Source organism: Carcharodon carcharias, chromosome 19, assembly GCF_017639515.1.
Source record: "Carcharodon carcharias isolate sCarCar2 chromosome 19, sCarCar2.pri, whole genome shotgun sequence".
NCBI lineage: Eukaryota > Metazoa > Chordata > Chondrichthyes > Lamniformes > Lamnidae > Carcharodon > Carcharodon carcharias.
This window is the reverse complement of record NC_054485.1, coordinates 101,108,640-101,127,753: the sequence shown is the minus strand read 5'-3', so window position 1 is coordinate 101,127,753 and position 19,114 is coordinate 101,108,640. Positions and strand designations below refer to the sequence as shown.

The 19,114-nt window shown below is 45.8% G+C and overlaps 1 protein-coding gene across 1 annotated transcript; it reads left to right on the top strand.

Annotated features, from left to right (window-relative positions):
- The first annotated feature begins 463 nt into the window (after positions 1 to 463).
- On the top strand, positions 464 to 14,033 carry rps18 (ribosomal protein S18). Its single transcript, XM_041212117.1, has 6 exons — positions 464 to 603; positions 4,095 to 4,193; positions 8,342 to 8,428; positions 10,901 to 11,002; positions 12,149 to 12,240; positions 13,913 to 14,033. The coding sequence occupies exons 1-6, from the start codon at positions 601 to 603 to the stop codon at positions 13,986 to 13,988; spliced, it is 459 nt and encodes a 152-aa protein (XP_041068051.1). The 5' UTR covers positions 464 to 600; the 3' UTR covers positions 13,989 to 14,033.
- Positions 14,034 to 19,114: the final 5,081 nt, after the last annotated feature.

Sequence of the window (19,114 nt, the reverse complement as noted above, 5' to 3'; positions counted from 1 at the left end):
CCCCCCTTGAAGTTGCTCCTCAATATTGGTCATTTGACCTAGTATTATGCAGCTCAGTGTCAAATTTTGATGGATAATCGATCCTTCAAAGCTCCTTGGCATGTTTGGCCAGATTGAAGAGGCTACAGAAATGCAAGTTGTGGTGTTCATGTCAGACTGCAACATTCCCATGGTACACAAGCAATACAAGTGGAGAACCCAATTGATACATCATACTTGGTCCATATTAACAATATGCAAGTTCAGTGCATATTAAGGACAACGCCCATTAGCTTTCAGGCACTTTGGGTCGCTGTGGGCGCGGCTTTGATCGAAACTTCCTCTTAAATGTTCAATTGCTGAACAAAAACAGAATTACCTGGAAAAACTCAGCAGGTCTGGCAACATTGGCGTATGCATCCGCAGTTTTTTGTTTTTATTTCAATTGCTGAAGACATTTAGATCGGAACTCTATTCGAGGGGATCTCGGCGCCTAATAGGAGGGGGAACGTTTGACGGCGAGGACACTGCAACCCATCGGAAGTCGGGGACCCGGTCAAATAAAACTGCGGGACCTACTTCCTCTTTCTCTTTCTAGGCCGAGTGACCATCGAAGCTATCATGGTGAGTCCGAGAGGACGGCAGGGAATCGGTCGCCATCCGCCGCTCGGGGTCAGCGGGACCGGGCGGAGACGATGGGAAAGGCCGGGACAGAGGCCCAGGAGTGGGAAAAGGGGGGAATTGCGGCGAGACGCACGGTGATTATTTGCGGAGAGCGGAGCGGCCTCCGGCTCAGGCTTCAGCGACCTGGAGTAACCGGGGACCTGGGGAAGGAAGACGTGTATTTGTGTGTCGGCTTTCGCAAAAAGCGCTTTACGGCCAGTCAAATAATTTCTTTAAAAAAAAACACGAAATTATAGCTCCTACTGCAGCGCAGAAAACCCGGCAGCTAATTTGTGCACAACAAGATCCCACCCTAAGCAATGTGATGATGACCAGATTGATCTGTTTTATTGATGTCGACTGGAGGAGTGGGGGGGGGGGGGGGTGTAAATAATGGGCAGGAACTGGGTCAGAAGCACCCTAGCTCTAGTGAGCCTGTAGCGGTGTAAACCTGTGTAGAGTGCAAAAGTTTGGGTAAATTTTTCTAAAATAAAATTCTGCTTTGGGTCCAAGTTCAGCTAGTTCAATGGGTAGCAACTCCTGTGGGTCAGACGGTTGTAGGTTCAAGTCCCATCCAGGGGTTGGAGAACACACGTGTAGTTCTAGTGCAGTTCGGTGGGAGTGCTGCAATGTTGGAGGTGCGCTCTCTTTCAGATAAGATGTTGAACCAAAGCCCCATCATTGGATGTAACAGATCATCGCTGTTTGAAGAAGAGCAGGATAGTTATCCCTGGTGCCCTGGCCATTATTGCTTTGCTGTTTATTCCCAAATGGCTGCACACAAATTGGCGGACGTGTTTCCATGGTTATAACCAGTGTTTGTGCTTCTAGAGCGCATGATCAACTGTAAAGCACTTTGGATTGGCCTGAGGATGTGAAAAACACTATATAAATGCAACTATCTCCTAGCTGGAGGAAGGATAGCTCTAAGGATGAGGGGTTACAGTTCCTTGGATTTACCGGAGAATTGTTTAATCAGTCATTCATGGGCATCGCTGACTAGGCCAATGTTTATTGCCCATTCCGTATTGCCCTTGAGAAGGTGGTGGTGAGCTGCCGCTTCGAACCGCTGCAGTCCATGTGGGGCAGGTACATTCGCAGTGCTGTTAGGGGGGGTGTTCCAGGATTTTGACTCAGTGACAGCAATATATTTCCAAATCAGGATGGTGAGTAGCTTGGAGGGGAACTTCCAGGTGATGGTGTATCTCCTGCCCTTGTCTGTCTAGACGGTGGTGGCCATGGGTTTGAAAGGTATTGTTGAAGGAGCAGTGATTGTTCTCCTTAGAGCGGAGATGGCTTGGGGCAGTGGTGATGGAGGTGTTTAAAATCATGAGGTTTTTACATAAGAGTAGATTTAAAATAATATTGTGAATGGCTGCAAGATCAGTAACCAGAGGGCAATTTTCCACATGAGTAATTAGGATTTACATTCCCTGATCAGGTACTGGATACAGATTCAGTTGCAACGTTCAAAAGGGAATTGAATGAATACTTAGTCATAGAATGGTTATAGTACAGTAGGGGGCCATACCTGCACTCGCTATTTGTATAGCACTGGGACTGGATGAGATGCATCCAAGGATGTTGAAGAAAGTGAGAGTGGAAACTGTAGGGACACTGGCCATAATCTTTCAGTATTCCCTAAACTCGGGTGGTGCCAGAGGACTGGAGAATTGCAGACATTATGCCCTTGTTCAAGAAAGGTTGTAAGGATAAGCCCAGCAATTACAGGCCAGTTAGATTAAATTTAGTGGTGGGGAAGCTTCTAAAAAAATTATTCAGGGTGGAATTAATAGTCACATTTAAAATATGGGTTGATTAGGAAGAGCCAGCATGGATTCCTAAAGGGGAAATAGTGTTTAATTAACTTGCTGGAGTATTTTGAGAAGGTAATAGAGACAATTGATGAGGGTAATGCTGTTGATGTGGTGTACATGGACTTTCAGAAGGAGTTCGATACAGTACCAGGGAACAGACTTGTGAGAAAAGTTTCTTAGTTCATAATATAAAGGACAGTAGCAACGTGGATACAAAATTGGCTGAGTAATTGGAAACTGGGAGTAATGGTCAGTGGATATTTTTCGGGCTAGAGGAAGATTTGTAGGGGCGTTTCCCTGGAGTGGGTATTGGGACCCTTGCTTTTCCTGATATATGTTAATGATCTAGATCTTGGTGTACAGGGGACAGTTTCAAAGTTTGCTGATGATACGAAACTTGAGTGTTGTGAACTGCGAGGAGGACAGGTTAGAACTTCAAAAGGACACAGACAAGTTGGTAGAGTGGGCAGATAGGTGGCAGATGAAGTTCAATGTGGAGAAGTGTGAAGTGATGCATTTTGGTTGGAAAAACATGGAGAGACAATATAAAATAAGGGGTATAATTCTTAAGGGGGTGCAGGAGCAGAGGAACCTGGTGTGTGTATATATGCATAGATCATTGAAGGTGGCAGGAATAGTGAAGAGAGCAGTTAATAAAGCATATAGTATTCTGGGCTTTATTAATAGGGGCACAGAGTACAAGAGCAGGTCATGCTGAACTTATATAAGACACCCGTTAGATCTCAGCTGGAGTATTGTGTACAGTTCTGGGTACCACATTATAGGAAGGATGTGAACACTTTGGAGAGAATGCAGAAGAGGTTTACAAGAACGGTTTCAGGTATGAGTAACTTCAGCTATGAGGATAGGTTGGGAGTGTTCTCCTTAGAGAGAAGAAGGCTAAGAGGAGATGCTCAAAATAATGAGGGGGCTGGACAGAGTAGATAGGGAGAAGCTGTTCTCGCTCGCAAAAGGATAAAGAACGAGAGGGGTGGTTCGGGTCTGGAATGCGCTGCCTGGAAGTGTGGTGGAGGCAGGCTCAATCGAGGCATTCAAGAGGGCATTGGATGATTATTTGAAGAGAAACAATGTGTAGTGGTACGGAGAAAGATGGGAGAATGGCACTGAGACATAATGCTTGTTTAGAGAGCTGGTGCAGACCTGATGGGCTGTGACCCCCTTCTGGCGCTGTAACGTTTGCTGGTCCCACTCTCCCTGTGGCCTTGCAATTTTTTCCTCTTTGCATAACTGTCCAGTCCACTTTGGAACACTGCGATTGAATCTGCCTCCACCACACTTTCAGATTCCTCATTCCAGATCCGAACCAGAGCATTTCCCTGGAGGAGAAAAGATTTGTAGGGATAGAGCGAGGGCAGTGGGTCTAACTGGGTTTCTCTTTCAAAGAACTGAATGTATACTGTCATTAACTGCTTCATGGCATACAAGCTGACCTCCCATGTTGGTCACCAATAATAAGCTCTGATGTCTCATAGGAATGCTTGTATTGTCTTTTAATGGCAATTTTGTGGGAAGTGTGTTGAATATGTAGGACACCTGGTAGATTATTACATAGTAAGACTTCATGTTTTCCTTTTTTGATTCTTTGCTAACTCAGCCCCTTGTATTTTTTTCTAGTCGTTGGTTATTCCCGAAAAGTTCCAGCACATTCTTCGAGTCCTCAACACCAACATTGATGGGCGAAGGAAGATAGCGTTTGCGATCACCGCCATCAAGGTGAGAAGCTCTGGTCCCTTGTAGCTCAGGTAGTGGGCAGTGTGCTTAGTGTGGTGCCATTCTAAATGTTGTAATGTCATCTGCTATATTGTAAGCGAGTCCAATCTTCCCTGCAGTGTCAGCTGTGGCTCAGTTGGGAGCTCTTGAGTCATGAAGCCCCAGGTTCAAGCCCCACTTTGGGACTTGAGCACAGAAATCAAGGGTGACGCTCTGAGGGAATGCTGCATTGTTGGAGATCGCGTCTTTCAGATGGGACATTAAACCAAGGCCCTGCTTGCCCTATTGGGTGGGGGACTTCAATGTCCATGACCAAGAGTGGCTTGGTAGCACCACTACTGACCAGGCTGGCCGAGTCCTAAAGGACCTAGCTGCTAGACTGGATCTGTTATGGTGAGGGAACCAGCAAGAGGGAAAAATATACTTGACCTCATCCTCATCAACCTGCCTGCTGCAGGTGCATCTCTCCATGATACTACCTGTAGGAGTGATCACCGCACAGTTCTTGCGGAGAGGAAGCCCTGTCATCACATTGAGGATACTCTCCATCATGTTGTGTAGCACTACAACCGTGCTAAGTGGAATAGTTTTCAAACAGACCTAGCAACTCGACTGGGCACCCAGGAGGCACTATGGGCCATCAGCAGCAGCAGAATTGTACTCTAACACAATCTTTAACCTCATGGCCTAGCATATCCCCCACTCTACCATTACCACCAAGCCAGGGAATCGACCTTGGTTCATTGAAGAGTGCAGGAGGGCATGTCAGGAGCAGCACCAGGCAAACCAAAAATGAAGTGTCACCTGGTGAAGCTATAACACAGGACTACTTGGGTGCTAAGCAGCATAAGCAGCAAGTGATAAACCGAGCTAAGTGATTCCACAACCAACAGATCAGATCTAAGCTCTGCAGTCCTGCCACACCTGGTTGTGAATGGTGGTGGACAATTATTCAACTATAACATTGGCGTGTATCCGGCTATGTAGAAAATTGCCCAGGTACGTCCTGTACACAAAAGCAGGAATAATCCAATCCAGCCAATTACTGCTGATAATTGTACGTTGTTCATCACCATTTGCCACTTAGATACAGAAGCAGTCCAGGAGTTCCTCCGGGTAGTGAACTAGGCCTGACCATCTTCAGCTGCTTCATCACTGACCTTCCCTCCATCAAAAGGTCAGAAGTGGGGATGTTCGCTAATGATTGCACAATGTTCACCATTCGCAACGACTCAGATACTGAAGCAGTTCATGTCCAAAAGACCTGGATAATCTCCAGGCTTGCGCTGACAAGTGGCAAGAAATATTCACGCCACACGTCAGACAATGACCATCTCCAACAAGAGAGAATCCAATCATCACCCCTTGATGTTCAGTGCCATTACCATCGCTGAATCCCCCACTATCAACATCCTGGATGTTACCATAGACCAGAAACTGAACTGGACAAGCCATATAAATACAAGGCCACAGGGAGAGTGGGACCATGTGGCTACAAGAGCAGGTTAGAGGCTAGGAATCTTGCCGCAATTACCTCACCTCCTGACTCCTCAAAGCCTGTCCACCATCTGCAGGGCACAATTGCGTGTGATGGAATCCATTTGCCTGGTTGCCTCTAACAACACTCAAGAAGCTCCACAACATCCAGGACAAAGTAGCCATCTTAATTGGCAACCCATCCACAAACATCCACCCCCTCCACCACCGATGCACAGTGGCAGCAGTGTGTATTATCTACAAGATGCACTGCAAAAACTCACCAAGGGTCCTTAGACAGTACCTTCCAAACCTATGACCGCTACCACCTAGAAGGACAAGGGCGGCAGATAGATAGGAACACCACATGGGAAGTTCCCCTCCAAGTCACTCACCATCCTGACTTGGAAATATATTGCTGTTCCTTCAGTTTCGCTGAGTCAAAATCCTGGAACTCCCTCCCTAACAGCACTGTGGGTGTACCAACACCACATGGACTGCAGCGGCTCAAGAAGGCAGCTCACCACCAACCCCTTAAGGGAATTTAGGGATGGGCAACAAATGCTGGTCTAGTCAGTGGCGCCCACATCCCATGCATCAATTAAAAAGAAATCCCAAGGCTCTGTTTCAAAAAACAACAGGAGAGTTATCCTGGGGTCCTAACCGATATGTTTCCTTCAACATTACTAAAGATATGTGGTGATGAGCACATTGCTGTTTATGGGAGCTTGCTGTGCTCGAATTGGCAGCGGTCTTTAAGACATCACTGCAGTGACTGCACATCAAAACCCCACCTTTGGCTGTCAAGCGCTTTGGGGCAGCTGGTGGCTGTGAAAGGTGCTATATAATTGCATGTTTTATTGTTTAAGCCCCTGTTAAGTAGGGCTGCATGGGTGTGTTGTATGCTCGCTGCAGATTGAGTTGGGTTTTAGGCAGGCACAGCCCCCGTTCTGTGTCCTTGATGTTACCGCCTGGCTGGCAGGGGCTGAACAAATCCAATTGTCTTTTTCCAGTCACTGCTGCTCACAAGGCTTCAATCCGTAGCTGTCCTCTGTGAAACTGGGCCATAACCACCTCAATTAACCAATTGTGGCACCAATGTAGTGTAAATATTATAAGCAGTGACTAAATTTTCCTTTAATTAGAGGTGCTGAGGGGCAGGACATTTGGGCCAGCACACGTGGGAGAAGAATGGTTTTGAATTGCCTGCGTTGGTTCTGGTGCGTTCTATGATTCACTGGCAGCCTGCTGTGGTTTAAGTGTTTGTAACTCTTCATTATCATGCTATGTGCAGTTGCCCCTTGTGGATTTTGAGAGTCAGTGTGGGAAGTAGAAAGCACTGATGGCCTGGTATGGGCGATGACTTCTGGGCTTTGCTTCATAATCAATTTTAGCCAGGGTGCTCCAGAACCCCTTTTACTGAAGAATTGGCAGTGTGGTAACTGCTTTGCAACTGCTGGGAACATGTTAAAAGAGCAGCCAAGTACAAGAAAGTTGGCCTTGCTTACCCACTCCTCTGGGTGATTGTACTTTTCACAGGGCTCTCGTTGCTGCTGTGCCAAGTCTGAAATTACTGTCTGCTCTTCAGTTACTGGGCTAATGCATCAATGAGTCATTGTGTGGGCTTCAGTGGGAACTTCTTGCTACTGCGTATATTTTTCTACCATGTTACAGGTCTGCAAAAGCTCCATGACCCAGATAATCCCAACGCTTATGTCCTTTCTGTATTGATGCTGGGGTTCCTAATGCTGTGAAATCTGCCTCACCCACACATGAGAGTTGTCCTCATCTAGAAGCATGACAGTGTGTGCTCTACACATTCAGTGGTTCAGTCCTAGTCCCGTCTGTCTGACGGCTGTTATCCACATCGCCAGGTACCTGGTGTGAGCTGCAGGAACAGGAGGGGGCTGCTCAGCCCCTTACGATCGTTCCCCCATTTGATATGATGATGCGTGATCACTTCCACCATGATAGGCTCATCTTAGCGAAACGGAGCAGAGCCTGGAAAAACCCAATGGGTGTATTTCTGAGAGTACATGGGCCTTAGCTTGCACTGGTCCTGGAATTACACTGCACCTACATGTACAAAATTCTTCTGTGTGCAATTTTTAGCAGGGGTGTTCCAACATACTGTTTGCGGTCGGAGCCAACACAGACTGGACGTACCGAATGGTCCCACTATCTAATTTCGGGCCCTACAGATTATTAGGAGTACAGCAAGTTATTGTTAGAGGTTATGTCCTTTTTACCCCAAGACCAGGTGCTACCAGCAGCACTGAGTTAAATGGCCAGTGTTTCTGGATGAAGCTGGGGGATTGGTTTTGGAGAAATGAACTGCTGTGGGATTTATAACAATTGCTGGGGTTTTGGCCAGCAATGTGTGCAAATCCTAGAGGATAGCATTTCAATCCCACAACAATGACCCAACCATGAGAGCCCTGACAAACAGCCAGCCAGACCATTTCAACAATGAAATGGTATTGATGAGATTTATTCTCTCCTCTCCACCCGCTTGGTAATGTGCTTTCACTCATTTTTGGAGATGTGTAAGCGATGGTGGACTGACGTTGGCCAGTTTGAAGCATTGCAACCTAGCTTATTAACGAGAACGTTTATTCATGTGCAATGGTCTCTGAAGACTGCTGTTGACTCTGATTATCTGCTTGCGTTGTCAGGGTGTCGGAAGGCGCTACGCTCATGTGGTACTGAGGAAAGCTGATATCGACCTGAGCAAGAGAGCTGGGGAGCTCTCTGAGGACGAGGTGAGACAGAATGGTGTCGACTGATTTGCCTTGTGGCTGCTGCACAGGCCATGACTAATATGCTTCAATCTATTTTCCTGTAATACCGGGTGAATACAGGACTGCATTTACATGATTGGGAGTTCCGTTGGTATCTCAAACCTATAGGTCTCTTGGGGATGGCCAGAGGAAAAGCAGCCTGAACTGTTCAGGATGGGGAGGGGAAAGATGTCAGACATGTGTAAAAAGGTATGCACAATGCCAATTCAACTGTTAATTAACAAATTGGGTTTTATTAATAGGGCCATAGAGTGCAAGAGCATAGCCAGCGAAGCCCACATCCCATGTACAAATTTTAAAAAAGGAAGTTATGTTGAACTTGTACAGGATGCGAGTTTGGCCTCAGCTGGAATATTGCATCTGTTAATGCATTGAAAGAATTAGAGCGAGTGCAGAAAAGATTTATGAGAATGGTTCCTGGAATGAGGAGCTTGAGTTATGAAGGTGGATTGGAGAAGCTGGGACAGTTTGCCTCGGAGAGAAGGAGGCTGGGAGAAGATTTGGTAGAAGTGCTGAAAATCATGAGGGGTCTGAACAGAGTAGATGGGGAGAAACTGTCCCCAGTCGTGAAAAGATAGAGGGGGCAGGGATTTAAAGTAATTGGCATAAGAAGCAAAAGCCCCATGAAGGAAAACTTTTCCATGCAGTGGGTGGGTTAAGGTCTGGGAGGCACTGCCTGAGAGTATGCAGGAGGCAGCTTCATTTGAAGCATTCAAAGGAGAATTAGACATTATCTGAAAAGGAAGAGCGTGCAGGGTCACAGAGAGAAGGCGGTGGAATGGCATTGTGAATTGCTCAATCTGAGCGCCAGTGCAGATATGATGGCCCGAATGGCCACCTCCTGCATTGTCAAAATTCAAGTACAAATAGGTGCTGTATGGGGAGAGCTGGTGGGCCAGAATGGTGAGCTTCAGTTTAGTTTGCCTATTCCTTCTGTATCTCCATTCCTGCTTCAGGTACAGGTGTCACAAATACTGGATGGGAAGCTGCTGCTGAGTGGCTCAGATTTATCATTTTTATTTTCATCCCCGTCATATGACAGAACTTGTTCTTCAGGATATTTCCAAACCAGCCCATCCTTCCCTGTATGTTATCAGCTGTCCAGTGTGCTCATAATTTGGTTTGGGTTGTTAAATGGGAATTTTAGGGGAATACTTGTAGGCACTTCTTTTCACCCTGCCCATCCTTTTTCATTCCTGTCCCAACCTTCTGCACTTTGTGGGGGCGCAGGGGAAGCTGTGTGGGTTTCACAATTACCCCTGGGTTTGGCTGCTCCGGATTAGTATCCCTGCCCTGTCCAGTAATGCTGAGCATTGTATTTAGAAATTTTGAGGGGTGCGGGGTTGTTTAAAGTGTTGTGTATAATTTCTGGAGGGGTAGGATTGAGGGATTATGAACGGGTTCAAGAAGGTCGATGTAAAGATTTTTTTTTCATGGGTAGGTTAAGGACCTAGAGTCACTAATAAATCCAATAGGGAATTCAGGAGAAACTTCTTTATCCAGAGAGGCAAGACTGCCACAAGGAGTAGTTGCAGTGAATAGTATAATGCATTTAAGGGGACGCTAGATTCCCATATGAAGGGGAACAGAATAGAGGGATATATTGATGGCTGAGAGGAGCTTTGTGTGGAGCCTAAACACTGGCACAGGCCTGTTGGGTCGAATGGCCTGTTTGTGTTGTAAATTCTATTATCCAGCCTGCATGAAACTGTATTTGGGCTGTTTTTGTATTTAGCTGTGATTTTTATGATTGCACCTTTGAACTAGACCTTTACTTTCAAAATACTCTTCCTTCAATGCACTATAACCATTGTGCCCATTTTAATTCCTCTAAGGGTTTGGGAAGTTTATTTTACGTAAACTGAAGGACTTTACTTTTAGCTGAACTACTTACTAAAGTAAGACAATCTTTCTACACGTTAGACCTGTGTGAGTCGATTCATCATCCCTGTGACTAACGTTACCCTCTGGCTTATCAATATCTCGGTTTTTAACATTCTCATCCTTGTTTTCAAATCCTTCCATGGCCTTGAGTCCCCTGTATCTTTATAACTTCCCCCCCTTGCTATCTCTCTGACTCTGCGTTCCTCTAATTCTGTCCTCTTGCTCATTTGTGATTTTAACAGCTGCGCCATTAGAGGCTGTGCCTTCAGATACCATGACCCTAAACTCTGGGATTCCCTCCCTAAACCTCTGCTCTTTTTCCACTTTTAAGATGCTCCTCAAAACTTAACCTCAGACCATGTTTTTGGTCATTGTCCTACTATCTCCTCATATAGGTATGTAGCTTTATGTTGAGAGTCAGACTCAGTGTTGAGTCGTGGGGGTTGAGTGAGTGAGTCGGATTGGAGAAAGTCAGCCTGGGTTGGGCGCTGTGTGAATCAGGTTGGGTTGAGTACTGAGATTGTAACTGGTCTTTCTCTTATCTCGCAGGTCGAGCGCATTATAACGATCATGCAGAACCCACGTCAGTACAAGATTCCAGACTGGTTCCTGAACAGGCAGAAGGATGTTAAGGATGGAAAATACAGCCAGGTACTGGATAGATTGTTACTTGAGACTCGGTTGCTTCCTACTCAGGTGGTCTTTGAGTACTTTGCCGGGGGTATACTCAGTGATGTTCTGTCTTGACCTGGTGTGACATTAGGTAGCGGTAATGGGGGGAATAATTATGCAGCTCTGTCTCTGGGTGAGATGTGGTATGTTTATGTCCAGTTTCTGCACCAAACACGGACAGGATTGTATTCTAATTAAAGCTTAGGCATTTAAGCCGTTTTTGGAAAGAAATGTTTAATTGTGTTTGTAAGGGCTGAGTTTCTCATTTAAGCCAGCTGGAGTGTGATTGCATAAGCTGCAAACCCTGTGCACCTTGCAGTTGTGACTGGGGCTTCTGAAGGCTTCCTCTTCCTCCATGTCTGCTTATATTGTGTAAATCTACCTATCAACCAATCTACCATCAGGAAACAAATCCCATCCTTGTCTATAATGTACAGTGGATCAGTCTCTATATCCACTGGGTGGGAGGTGGAGTTCTTATAGCCAGCCTGTCAGCCAGATTTACTATCCAACTAACTTGCTAAACGAAGGATCCTCAGATAGGGTGAGATACAGTCGGATGGGAGCAGGCTTATGTAGATGGGAAACACTGGCATGGACCTGTAATGAATGGAATGACCTGAATGAGCTGTAAATGAGTCTACAACACACACATTTGGCCCAACTGGGTATGTGTATAATCCTATGCAAGGATGGTATATTGTGGTACTTCTGTTTAAAGTTTAAAATTCAAAATTCTCATCCTTGTTTTCAAATCCCTCCCTGCCCTTGCCTCGCCCCTCCCTATCTCTGTAATCTTCAACCCAACAACCCTTCAAGATATCTGCGATCCTCTAATTCTGGCCTCTTGTGCGTTCCGAGTTGTACTTGCACCAACGTTGGCGGCTGTGCCTTCAACTGACTACACCCTGAACTCTGGAATTCCCTCCCTATACCTCTCCACTTCAATTAGCTCCTTTAAAACACTCCTTAAAATCTACATCTTTGACCAGGTTTTTATTATCATGCTTCCCTGTGGGTCCTTGGGACGTTTCGCTAAATTTAAAGACACTGAGTAATTGTACACAGCTGTGTGTCTGGGGCCTTTGCACGTGCATTTATTTATTTATTGTTCTGTAATCTCAGGTCTTGGCCAACGGCCTGGACAACAAACTGCGTGAGGACCTGGAGCGATTGAAGAAGATCCGTGCACATAGGGGTCTGCGACACTTCTGGGGGTAAGACCTGCATTGCTGCTCTGATTGTTACTGTTCCTGATAGACAGCCCTCTGGTTCGGTGGTGCTGCCTTGCGTTACTTACGTGTTTGTAGTTGTGGAATGGGAATGTTTGGCATCAATCTCTTGAGGGCTTATGGGACACATCTTCTTGCAGCACAGAGCTGCAAACATGGCTGTCACCTACTTAGTTGCGTTCAAAGTTGTTTCCTGAAAGTTGGTTTTATTTTTATATTCTGGTAAATCCTTTTTGAGTGTTGAAGGGTGTTAGATGGTAGGAGGCTTCAGTCTATTGATACTGTCTAAACTATGGACTTTACAAGACAACCAGTACCTTTGTTGCCCATTATCTGTTTGATGAGTGAGCACAATGCTCCAAGGATGAGTTTGTGCAAGGGGATATCTGGAATACCTTGCATTCTTTCTTCAAAGAAGGTTCACTCAACTGATAGCTGGGAAAGTTGAAGTTGGGGTGGTATCTTAAGAGGAAAGATTGGACAAGCTGGGTCTGTATCCATTGGAGTTTAGAAGAATGAGGTGTGACCTTACTGAAACATCTAAGATTCTGAGGGGGGCTTGGCAGGATGGATGCTGAAAGGATGTGTGGTTCCCCCCCCCATGGGAGAGATTAGAACTAGGGGACACAGTTCCTTGTTAGTCAGAAATCGTTATCAGTGAAGTTGAGGCCACAATCAGATGAACCATGATCTTAGTGTATAGTGGAACAGGCTCGAGGGTTTGAATGGACCTACTCATGCTCCTGACTTGTATGTTCCCTCTGGCTTCCACCATGTTTCCTTAAGAGATTAACCTTGAGGGAGCACTTTGAATATCATAGTGCAGCTCTTCGTGTGTAAAGGGAAGCTTTCACCTGATCTAATTCTCCATAATAAGTTGCTGGGGCCCTATCGTTGCTCAGAGAAGACAGGTTAATGTTCAGGTATAGTTACACAGAAACATTAACTGTTCTGGCCTCTGATTTCCCACATGTTCCCTTCTGAATGTGTGTTCCCTTTTTATCGCTTCTAATTTTTCAGATTTGGTATTTAAAACCTTCTTGAACATGTTGAGGCTTAGAGTTGGCGCAGAATTTCTCTTTTCTACCACCCCCACCCCCCACCACGCTGGGAAAGTCTCCTTACTACGATTCTCACCGTGCTGTGCATCCTCAGCTCTCTCCTCCCCGAGTCCGTCTGGAGCCTTGTGTTTCTGTGGCTCGGTTGTCTGACTTTGTTCAATTATTGCTCCTGTGATTGCCTTGGCTTGGAGTGTTTTGCTAATTAATCATTTGTGTGTGCACAATTTTGAATTCTCTTTTGCAAACGGCAATTGAGGCTTGGTCAGCCGGTCATTTTAAATTCTGAGATTGATTTCTGATGACCAACAGTATTAAGGGAAATGGAATTAGATTGCAGATCAGCCATGGCTTCATCGAGCAGTGGAAAAGGCTTAATGGGCCATATGATTACCTGTTGCTAATGTTTCACAAGTTAAAGGCGCTATATAAATTTATGTAGCGCGCTGCTCATTACAGCAATCAAAGCTGTGGTTAATGGTCCTTTCAGGCTTTGAAATGTCAGCTCTAAAATTTGCTTGGAATTCTATTGCAGTGAGCCTGTAACTAGTTCTGAAAGCTCCCTCTAATTCTTATCTTTTTTTGTTCCTCCTCTGCAGTCTCCGTGTGCGTGGCCAGCACACAAAGACCACAGGCAGGAGAGGACGCACAGTCGGTGTGTCCAAGAAGAAGTAAATATTTCGACTACCAAACGTGTCAATAAATGTTCAGTTAAACAGACAGCGTGTGTGTGTGTGTGTTGGTAAATTTGTAAACTGGCTGCAGTCGGTTACATTCTCATCCATGTGGGAAGACACTTCACTGACGCCTCTTTCCTCTTTAGCACTGGGGATCACTTGGGAAGACAGTGTAACTTGCGATGGTGTTTCTGCTCTATCCTGGTCCTGTGCATTAACCCCACAGTGTAATTTTTCTATTTGAAGGTCATGGGTTGGGGAATGCCAGATTAATCATTGCTTGTTCGCACAATGTGCTAGGAATGCTAAAGGCAGGACATCTTGTTACAGACAAGGCTATTGGAGAAAGGACGGAGTAAAATTGTTGACTGCTGGAAAGGACATTTCCTGCCTTGTGCAGTCCCAATTTGCAGAACCACAAGGGAGAAGGATCCCATTCATCACCTTGAGAAGAGCAGCATGTTAATGTGTGGGTGTACAGGGAAGCATTACCGTTATTTTCAGTTGTGTGATTACTGGCATCTCCTTGGTAGCTATGATCTCCAGGAGCTTTGTTGGTTATCTTGTGAATTGGTAATGTTTTTATTCTTGGTGTTGTATTTTTCCCGTTTTTTTCTTTAAACTTAATCCTCCACTAGGAGCTCCATTATCAGTGGCTGGGGAGCTTTGGCCTGCTGACAGGCAGGATATTGATGAGCCTGAGTCTTTTTTTTTTTTTCCTTCTTACCTGTGTTTTGTTACCTATCTGGGTGCATCTAAATGGGCCATTCTTCTCACCATTAAACCTGGATTATATTCCCTCTCACCTTCCAATGAAAAGTTTATTTCTGAGTGCCTCTATGGTTAACTTCAAGGGCTGTCCAAATGCAGTAACTTTGGATCTAAGGTTGCCTCGAGTCTGCTGTAAATGAATTAATAGAGTGAAATCTCCACTCTCGTTGCTTCATGCAAGCACCTGTGGCGGAAGATGAGCTTGATGGCCTGTGGTCTATGTTCGTCTAGGAACTCCTCTTTGTTCTTCTGCTGGAGTGTGGCAAACATGTCTCGATGCCTGTTTTCCCCATTTTTAAAAAATTACTCGTTCACGGGATGTGGATGTTACTGGCTAGGCAAGCGTTTATTGCCCTTGAGAAGGTGGTGGTGAGCTGCCTTCTTGAACCGCTGCAGTCCCTGTGGTGTAGTGCTGTTAGGAAGGGAGCACCAGGATTTTGACGCAGCGTCACTGAAGGAGCGGTGATATATTTCCAAGTCAGAATGTTGTGCAGCTTGGAGGGAAACTTCCAGGTGGTGTTCCTGGCTGTCTGCTCCCTTGACTTAGATGGTAGTGGTTGTAGGTTTGGCCCCAGTTTTGCTAGGGCTCCTTGATGCCACCCTCGGTCAAATGTGACCTTGTTGTCAGGGGCAGTCACCCTCACCTCAGCTCTGGAGTTCAGCTCTTTTGTCCATATTTGAACCAAGGCTGCAATGAGGTCAGAGGCTGAGTGACCCTGGCGGAACCCAAACTAAGCATCATTGAGCAGGTTATTGCTGAGCAAGTGCCACTTGATAGCACTGTTGATGACCCCTTCCATTACTTTACTGATGATCAAGAGTAGACCGATGGGATTGGATTTGTCCTGCTTTTTGTGTACAGGACTTCCCTGGGCAATTTTCCATGTTGCTGGGCAGATGCCAGTGTTCTAGCAGTACTGGAACAGCTTGACTAGGAGCACGGCAAGTTCTGGAGCACAACTCTTGGGTACTATAGTTGGGATATTAAAAACAAAAAACTGGATGCTGGAAAACAAAAACAGAAATACTTGGAAAAACTCAGCAGGTCTGGCAGCATCGACGGAGAAGAACAAAGTTCTTCTCAGTTCTGTTGAAGGGTCATAAGGACTCAAAACGTCAACTTTGTTCTCCACCGATGCTGCCAGACCTGCTGAGTTTTTCCAGGTATTTCTGTTTTTGTTATAGTTGGCATATTGTCAGAGCCTATAGCCTTTGCAGTGTCCAGTGCCTTCAGCCATTTCTTGATCTCATGGAGTGAATCGAATTGGCTGAAGACTGGCATCCGCGATGCTGGGGACCTCTGGAGAAGGCTGAGATGGATTGTCCACTCGGCACTTCTGGCTGAAGATTGTTGCAAATGCTTCAGCCTTGTCATTTGCACTAATATGCTGGGCTCCCCCATCATTAAGGATGACAATATTTGAGGTGTTTAATTATCCACCAGCATTCACGACTGGATGTGGCAGGACTGCAGAGCTTAGATATGATCGTTGGTTGTGGAATCGCTTAGCTCTGTCTATGACTTGGCTGCTTATGCTGTTTGGCAATTAAGTTGTCCTGTGTTATAGCTTCACCAGATTTGACACCTCATTTTCAGGTGCGCATGGTGCTGTTCCTGGCATCCCTCCTGCGCTCTTCATTGAACCTGTGTAGATCCTTTGGTTTGGTGGTAATGGTAAAGTGGGGGATATGCCAGGCCATTAGGTTACAGATCTTGGTTTGATTCCAATTCTGCTGCTGCTGATGGCCCACAGTATCTCATGGTTGCCCAGTCTTGAGTTGCTAGATCTGGTCGAAATTTATCCCATTTAGCACGGTGGTAATGCCACACAGCACAATGGAAGATATCACCAATGTGAAGATGGGACTTCGTCTCCAGGACAACTGCAGTGGTCACTCCTACCGATACTGTCATGGACAGATGCATCTGTGGCAGTCAGGCTGGTGAGGATGAGGTCAAATATGTTTTTCCCTCTTGGTTCCATCCACCTGCCATAGACCTAGTCTAGCAGTTATGTCCTTCAGCACTTGGCCAGTTTGGTCTGTAGTGGTGCTAATGAGTCACTCTTGGTGATGGACATTGAAGTATCCCATCCTGAGTACATTCTGCACCCTTTCCACCATCAGTGCTTCCTCCAAATGATCAACATGGAGGAGCACTGATTCACCAGCTGAGGGGGGACGGTAATCAGCAGGAGGTTTCCTTGCCCATGTTTGACCTGATACCACATCCTGAGTTGATGATGACTCCCAGGACAACTGCCTACTGTATCTCATTGTGCCCCCAGCTCTGCTGGGTCTGACCTGCTAGTGGGATAGGACATAACCAGGGCTGGTGATGGTGGTGTCTAGAATGTTGTATGGTATGATTCTGAGTGTATGACTATGTCCGGCTGTTGCTTGACTTGCCTGTGAAACAGCTGTACCAATTTAGGTACTAGCTCCAGATGTCAGGAGGATTTTGCAGGGTGGACAGGGCCATGATTGCCATTGTCATTTCCAGTGCCTAGATCCATGCCAGTTGCTCTCTTTTTAGCGGTTTACTGCAACTGAGTGGCTTGCTAAGCCTTCCGGGGCATTTTAAGAGTCTGGAGTCACATGTAGGCCAGATCAGGTAAGGATGGCAGATTTCCTTCCCTAAAGCGCATCATTGAACCAGATGGGTTTTTATGACAATCCCCAATGGTTTCCCGATCATACTTTTTAGTCCATTTATTTTTAAATTCTGATTTCACCATCTACCGCGGTGAGATTCAAACCTGGGTCCCTCGAGTATTAGTCTGGGTCCAGTGCCAATAGCGCCACCTCACTGCTTCCCCAGATATACTGAAACCTGGCCCGATATTCACTGTCACTCCTCAGTCAATCTTGTAAATTGGTGCTGTTCCTAAAGTAAAGATAATATGCTGTCACCTGTATGATTTAATATGAGACCTGCATGTGGTTCAACATAGGCAAGAGAAGTGAATACTTGCATAGCAGCAAGCTCCCCCTGCAATGTGGAAACCGCAGCTCTGTCAATATTCTGGGAGCAGCCCTTAGGAATAGAGAGCAAGTGTTGACTGTGGTTAGCAGTGTTTGTTCAGTCAAAAGGTTGTAGGTTCAAGTCCACTTCAGAAACTTGACAGCTCAGTGCCGTACTGAAGGAGTGCTGTCCTGTCAACGAGATGTTTAACTGAGGCGCTGTGTCTGCAGAGCTTGTTAGGAACTAGGCTTAGTTTAAGTAGGTTATATATACGAATTAGGAGCAGGAGTAGGCCACTCAGCCCCTCAAGTCTGCTCTGCCATTCAATAAGATCATGGCTGATCTGAATATAACCTCAACCCCACATTTCTGCCTACCCCTGATAACCTTTCACCCCCTTGTTAATCAAGAATCTATCTAACGCTGCTTTAAAAGTATTCAAAGATTCTGCTTCCACCACCTTTTCAGGAAGAGTTCCAAAGATTCATGACCCTGAGTGAAAACATTTTGCCTCATCTCTGTATTAAGTAGGTGCTCCCTTATTTTTAAACAGTGACCGCTAGTTCTAGATTCTCCCACAAGCGGAAACATCCTCTCCTTTTAGCTTTTAAGTTTAATTTGTGTTTCTGTATTTGTGTTAAAAGGGGAACTTGAATTTTGGTTTCACTTTAAAACATGTCTGCATTCTAATGAGGTTTTATGACGCTTGAAGGAAAGTTGAAACTAACACAAGGTAGAAAAGCTGCTGTTGCCTAGCAATAGGGTCCAGAGAGAAGTGCCCACAGAAACAGAAACCAAACAGTTCTTTTTAGTTCAGTTGGAAGGCAAGAGGCAGGAGAGGCTGGACACAGGGAAACTGCGGAGAGAGCCGATTTCCCAAAAGAACAGGAAGGTTCCAAAGCCAAGTTGGGAGTAGAAATGAGAAAGCCTCCCAAGAATGCTGCTTTGCGCTGCATTAGAGTGCTTCAGTTGGAGTTTGGTGAGAGAGGGACTTTGTTGAAGTGGGATGGAGGGATCCTTTCATTTTCTGCCTTTCCTTAGTAAAAAGAGCCATGGCCTGGCTAAGTAGCATCTGTAGAGTATTTCTTCTGTCCTGAATATCCTCTGAACTAGAGAAAGTAAAAGTAAAGGGAGTAATTTAAGTCATGGCAGGGCAGCTCAGCCAAGTGAAATGCTCCTCCTTTGCAATTTGGGAAGTCAGGGTCACTTCAAATGTCCAGGGCGACACTGTGTAGGAAGCGTCTTCAGCTGCAGCTACTTGAGATCCGTGTTTAGGAGCTGGAGCTGCACGTAGAGTCACTGTGAAGCACCCGCAAGGATGAGATCTCCACGGATAGTGTGTACAGTGAGGTGGTCGCACCACAGGTAATGAGTGCACAGGCAGAAAG

What these genes read in the sequence shown, in the direction of transcription:
- rps18 (XM_041212117.1), top strand. An exon ending in TTGCGATCACCGCCATCAAG is followed by an intron (nt 4,194 to 8,341) that starts GTGAGAAGCTCT and finishes TTGCGTTGTCAG; the next exon opens with GGTGTCGGAAGGCGCTACGC. An exon ending in GGGAGCTCTCTGAGGACGAG is followed by an intron (nt 8,429 to 10,900) that starts GTGAGACAGAAT and finishes CTTATCTCGCAG; the next exon opens with GTCGAGCGCATTATAACGAT.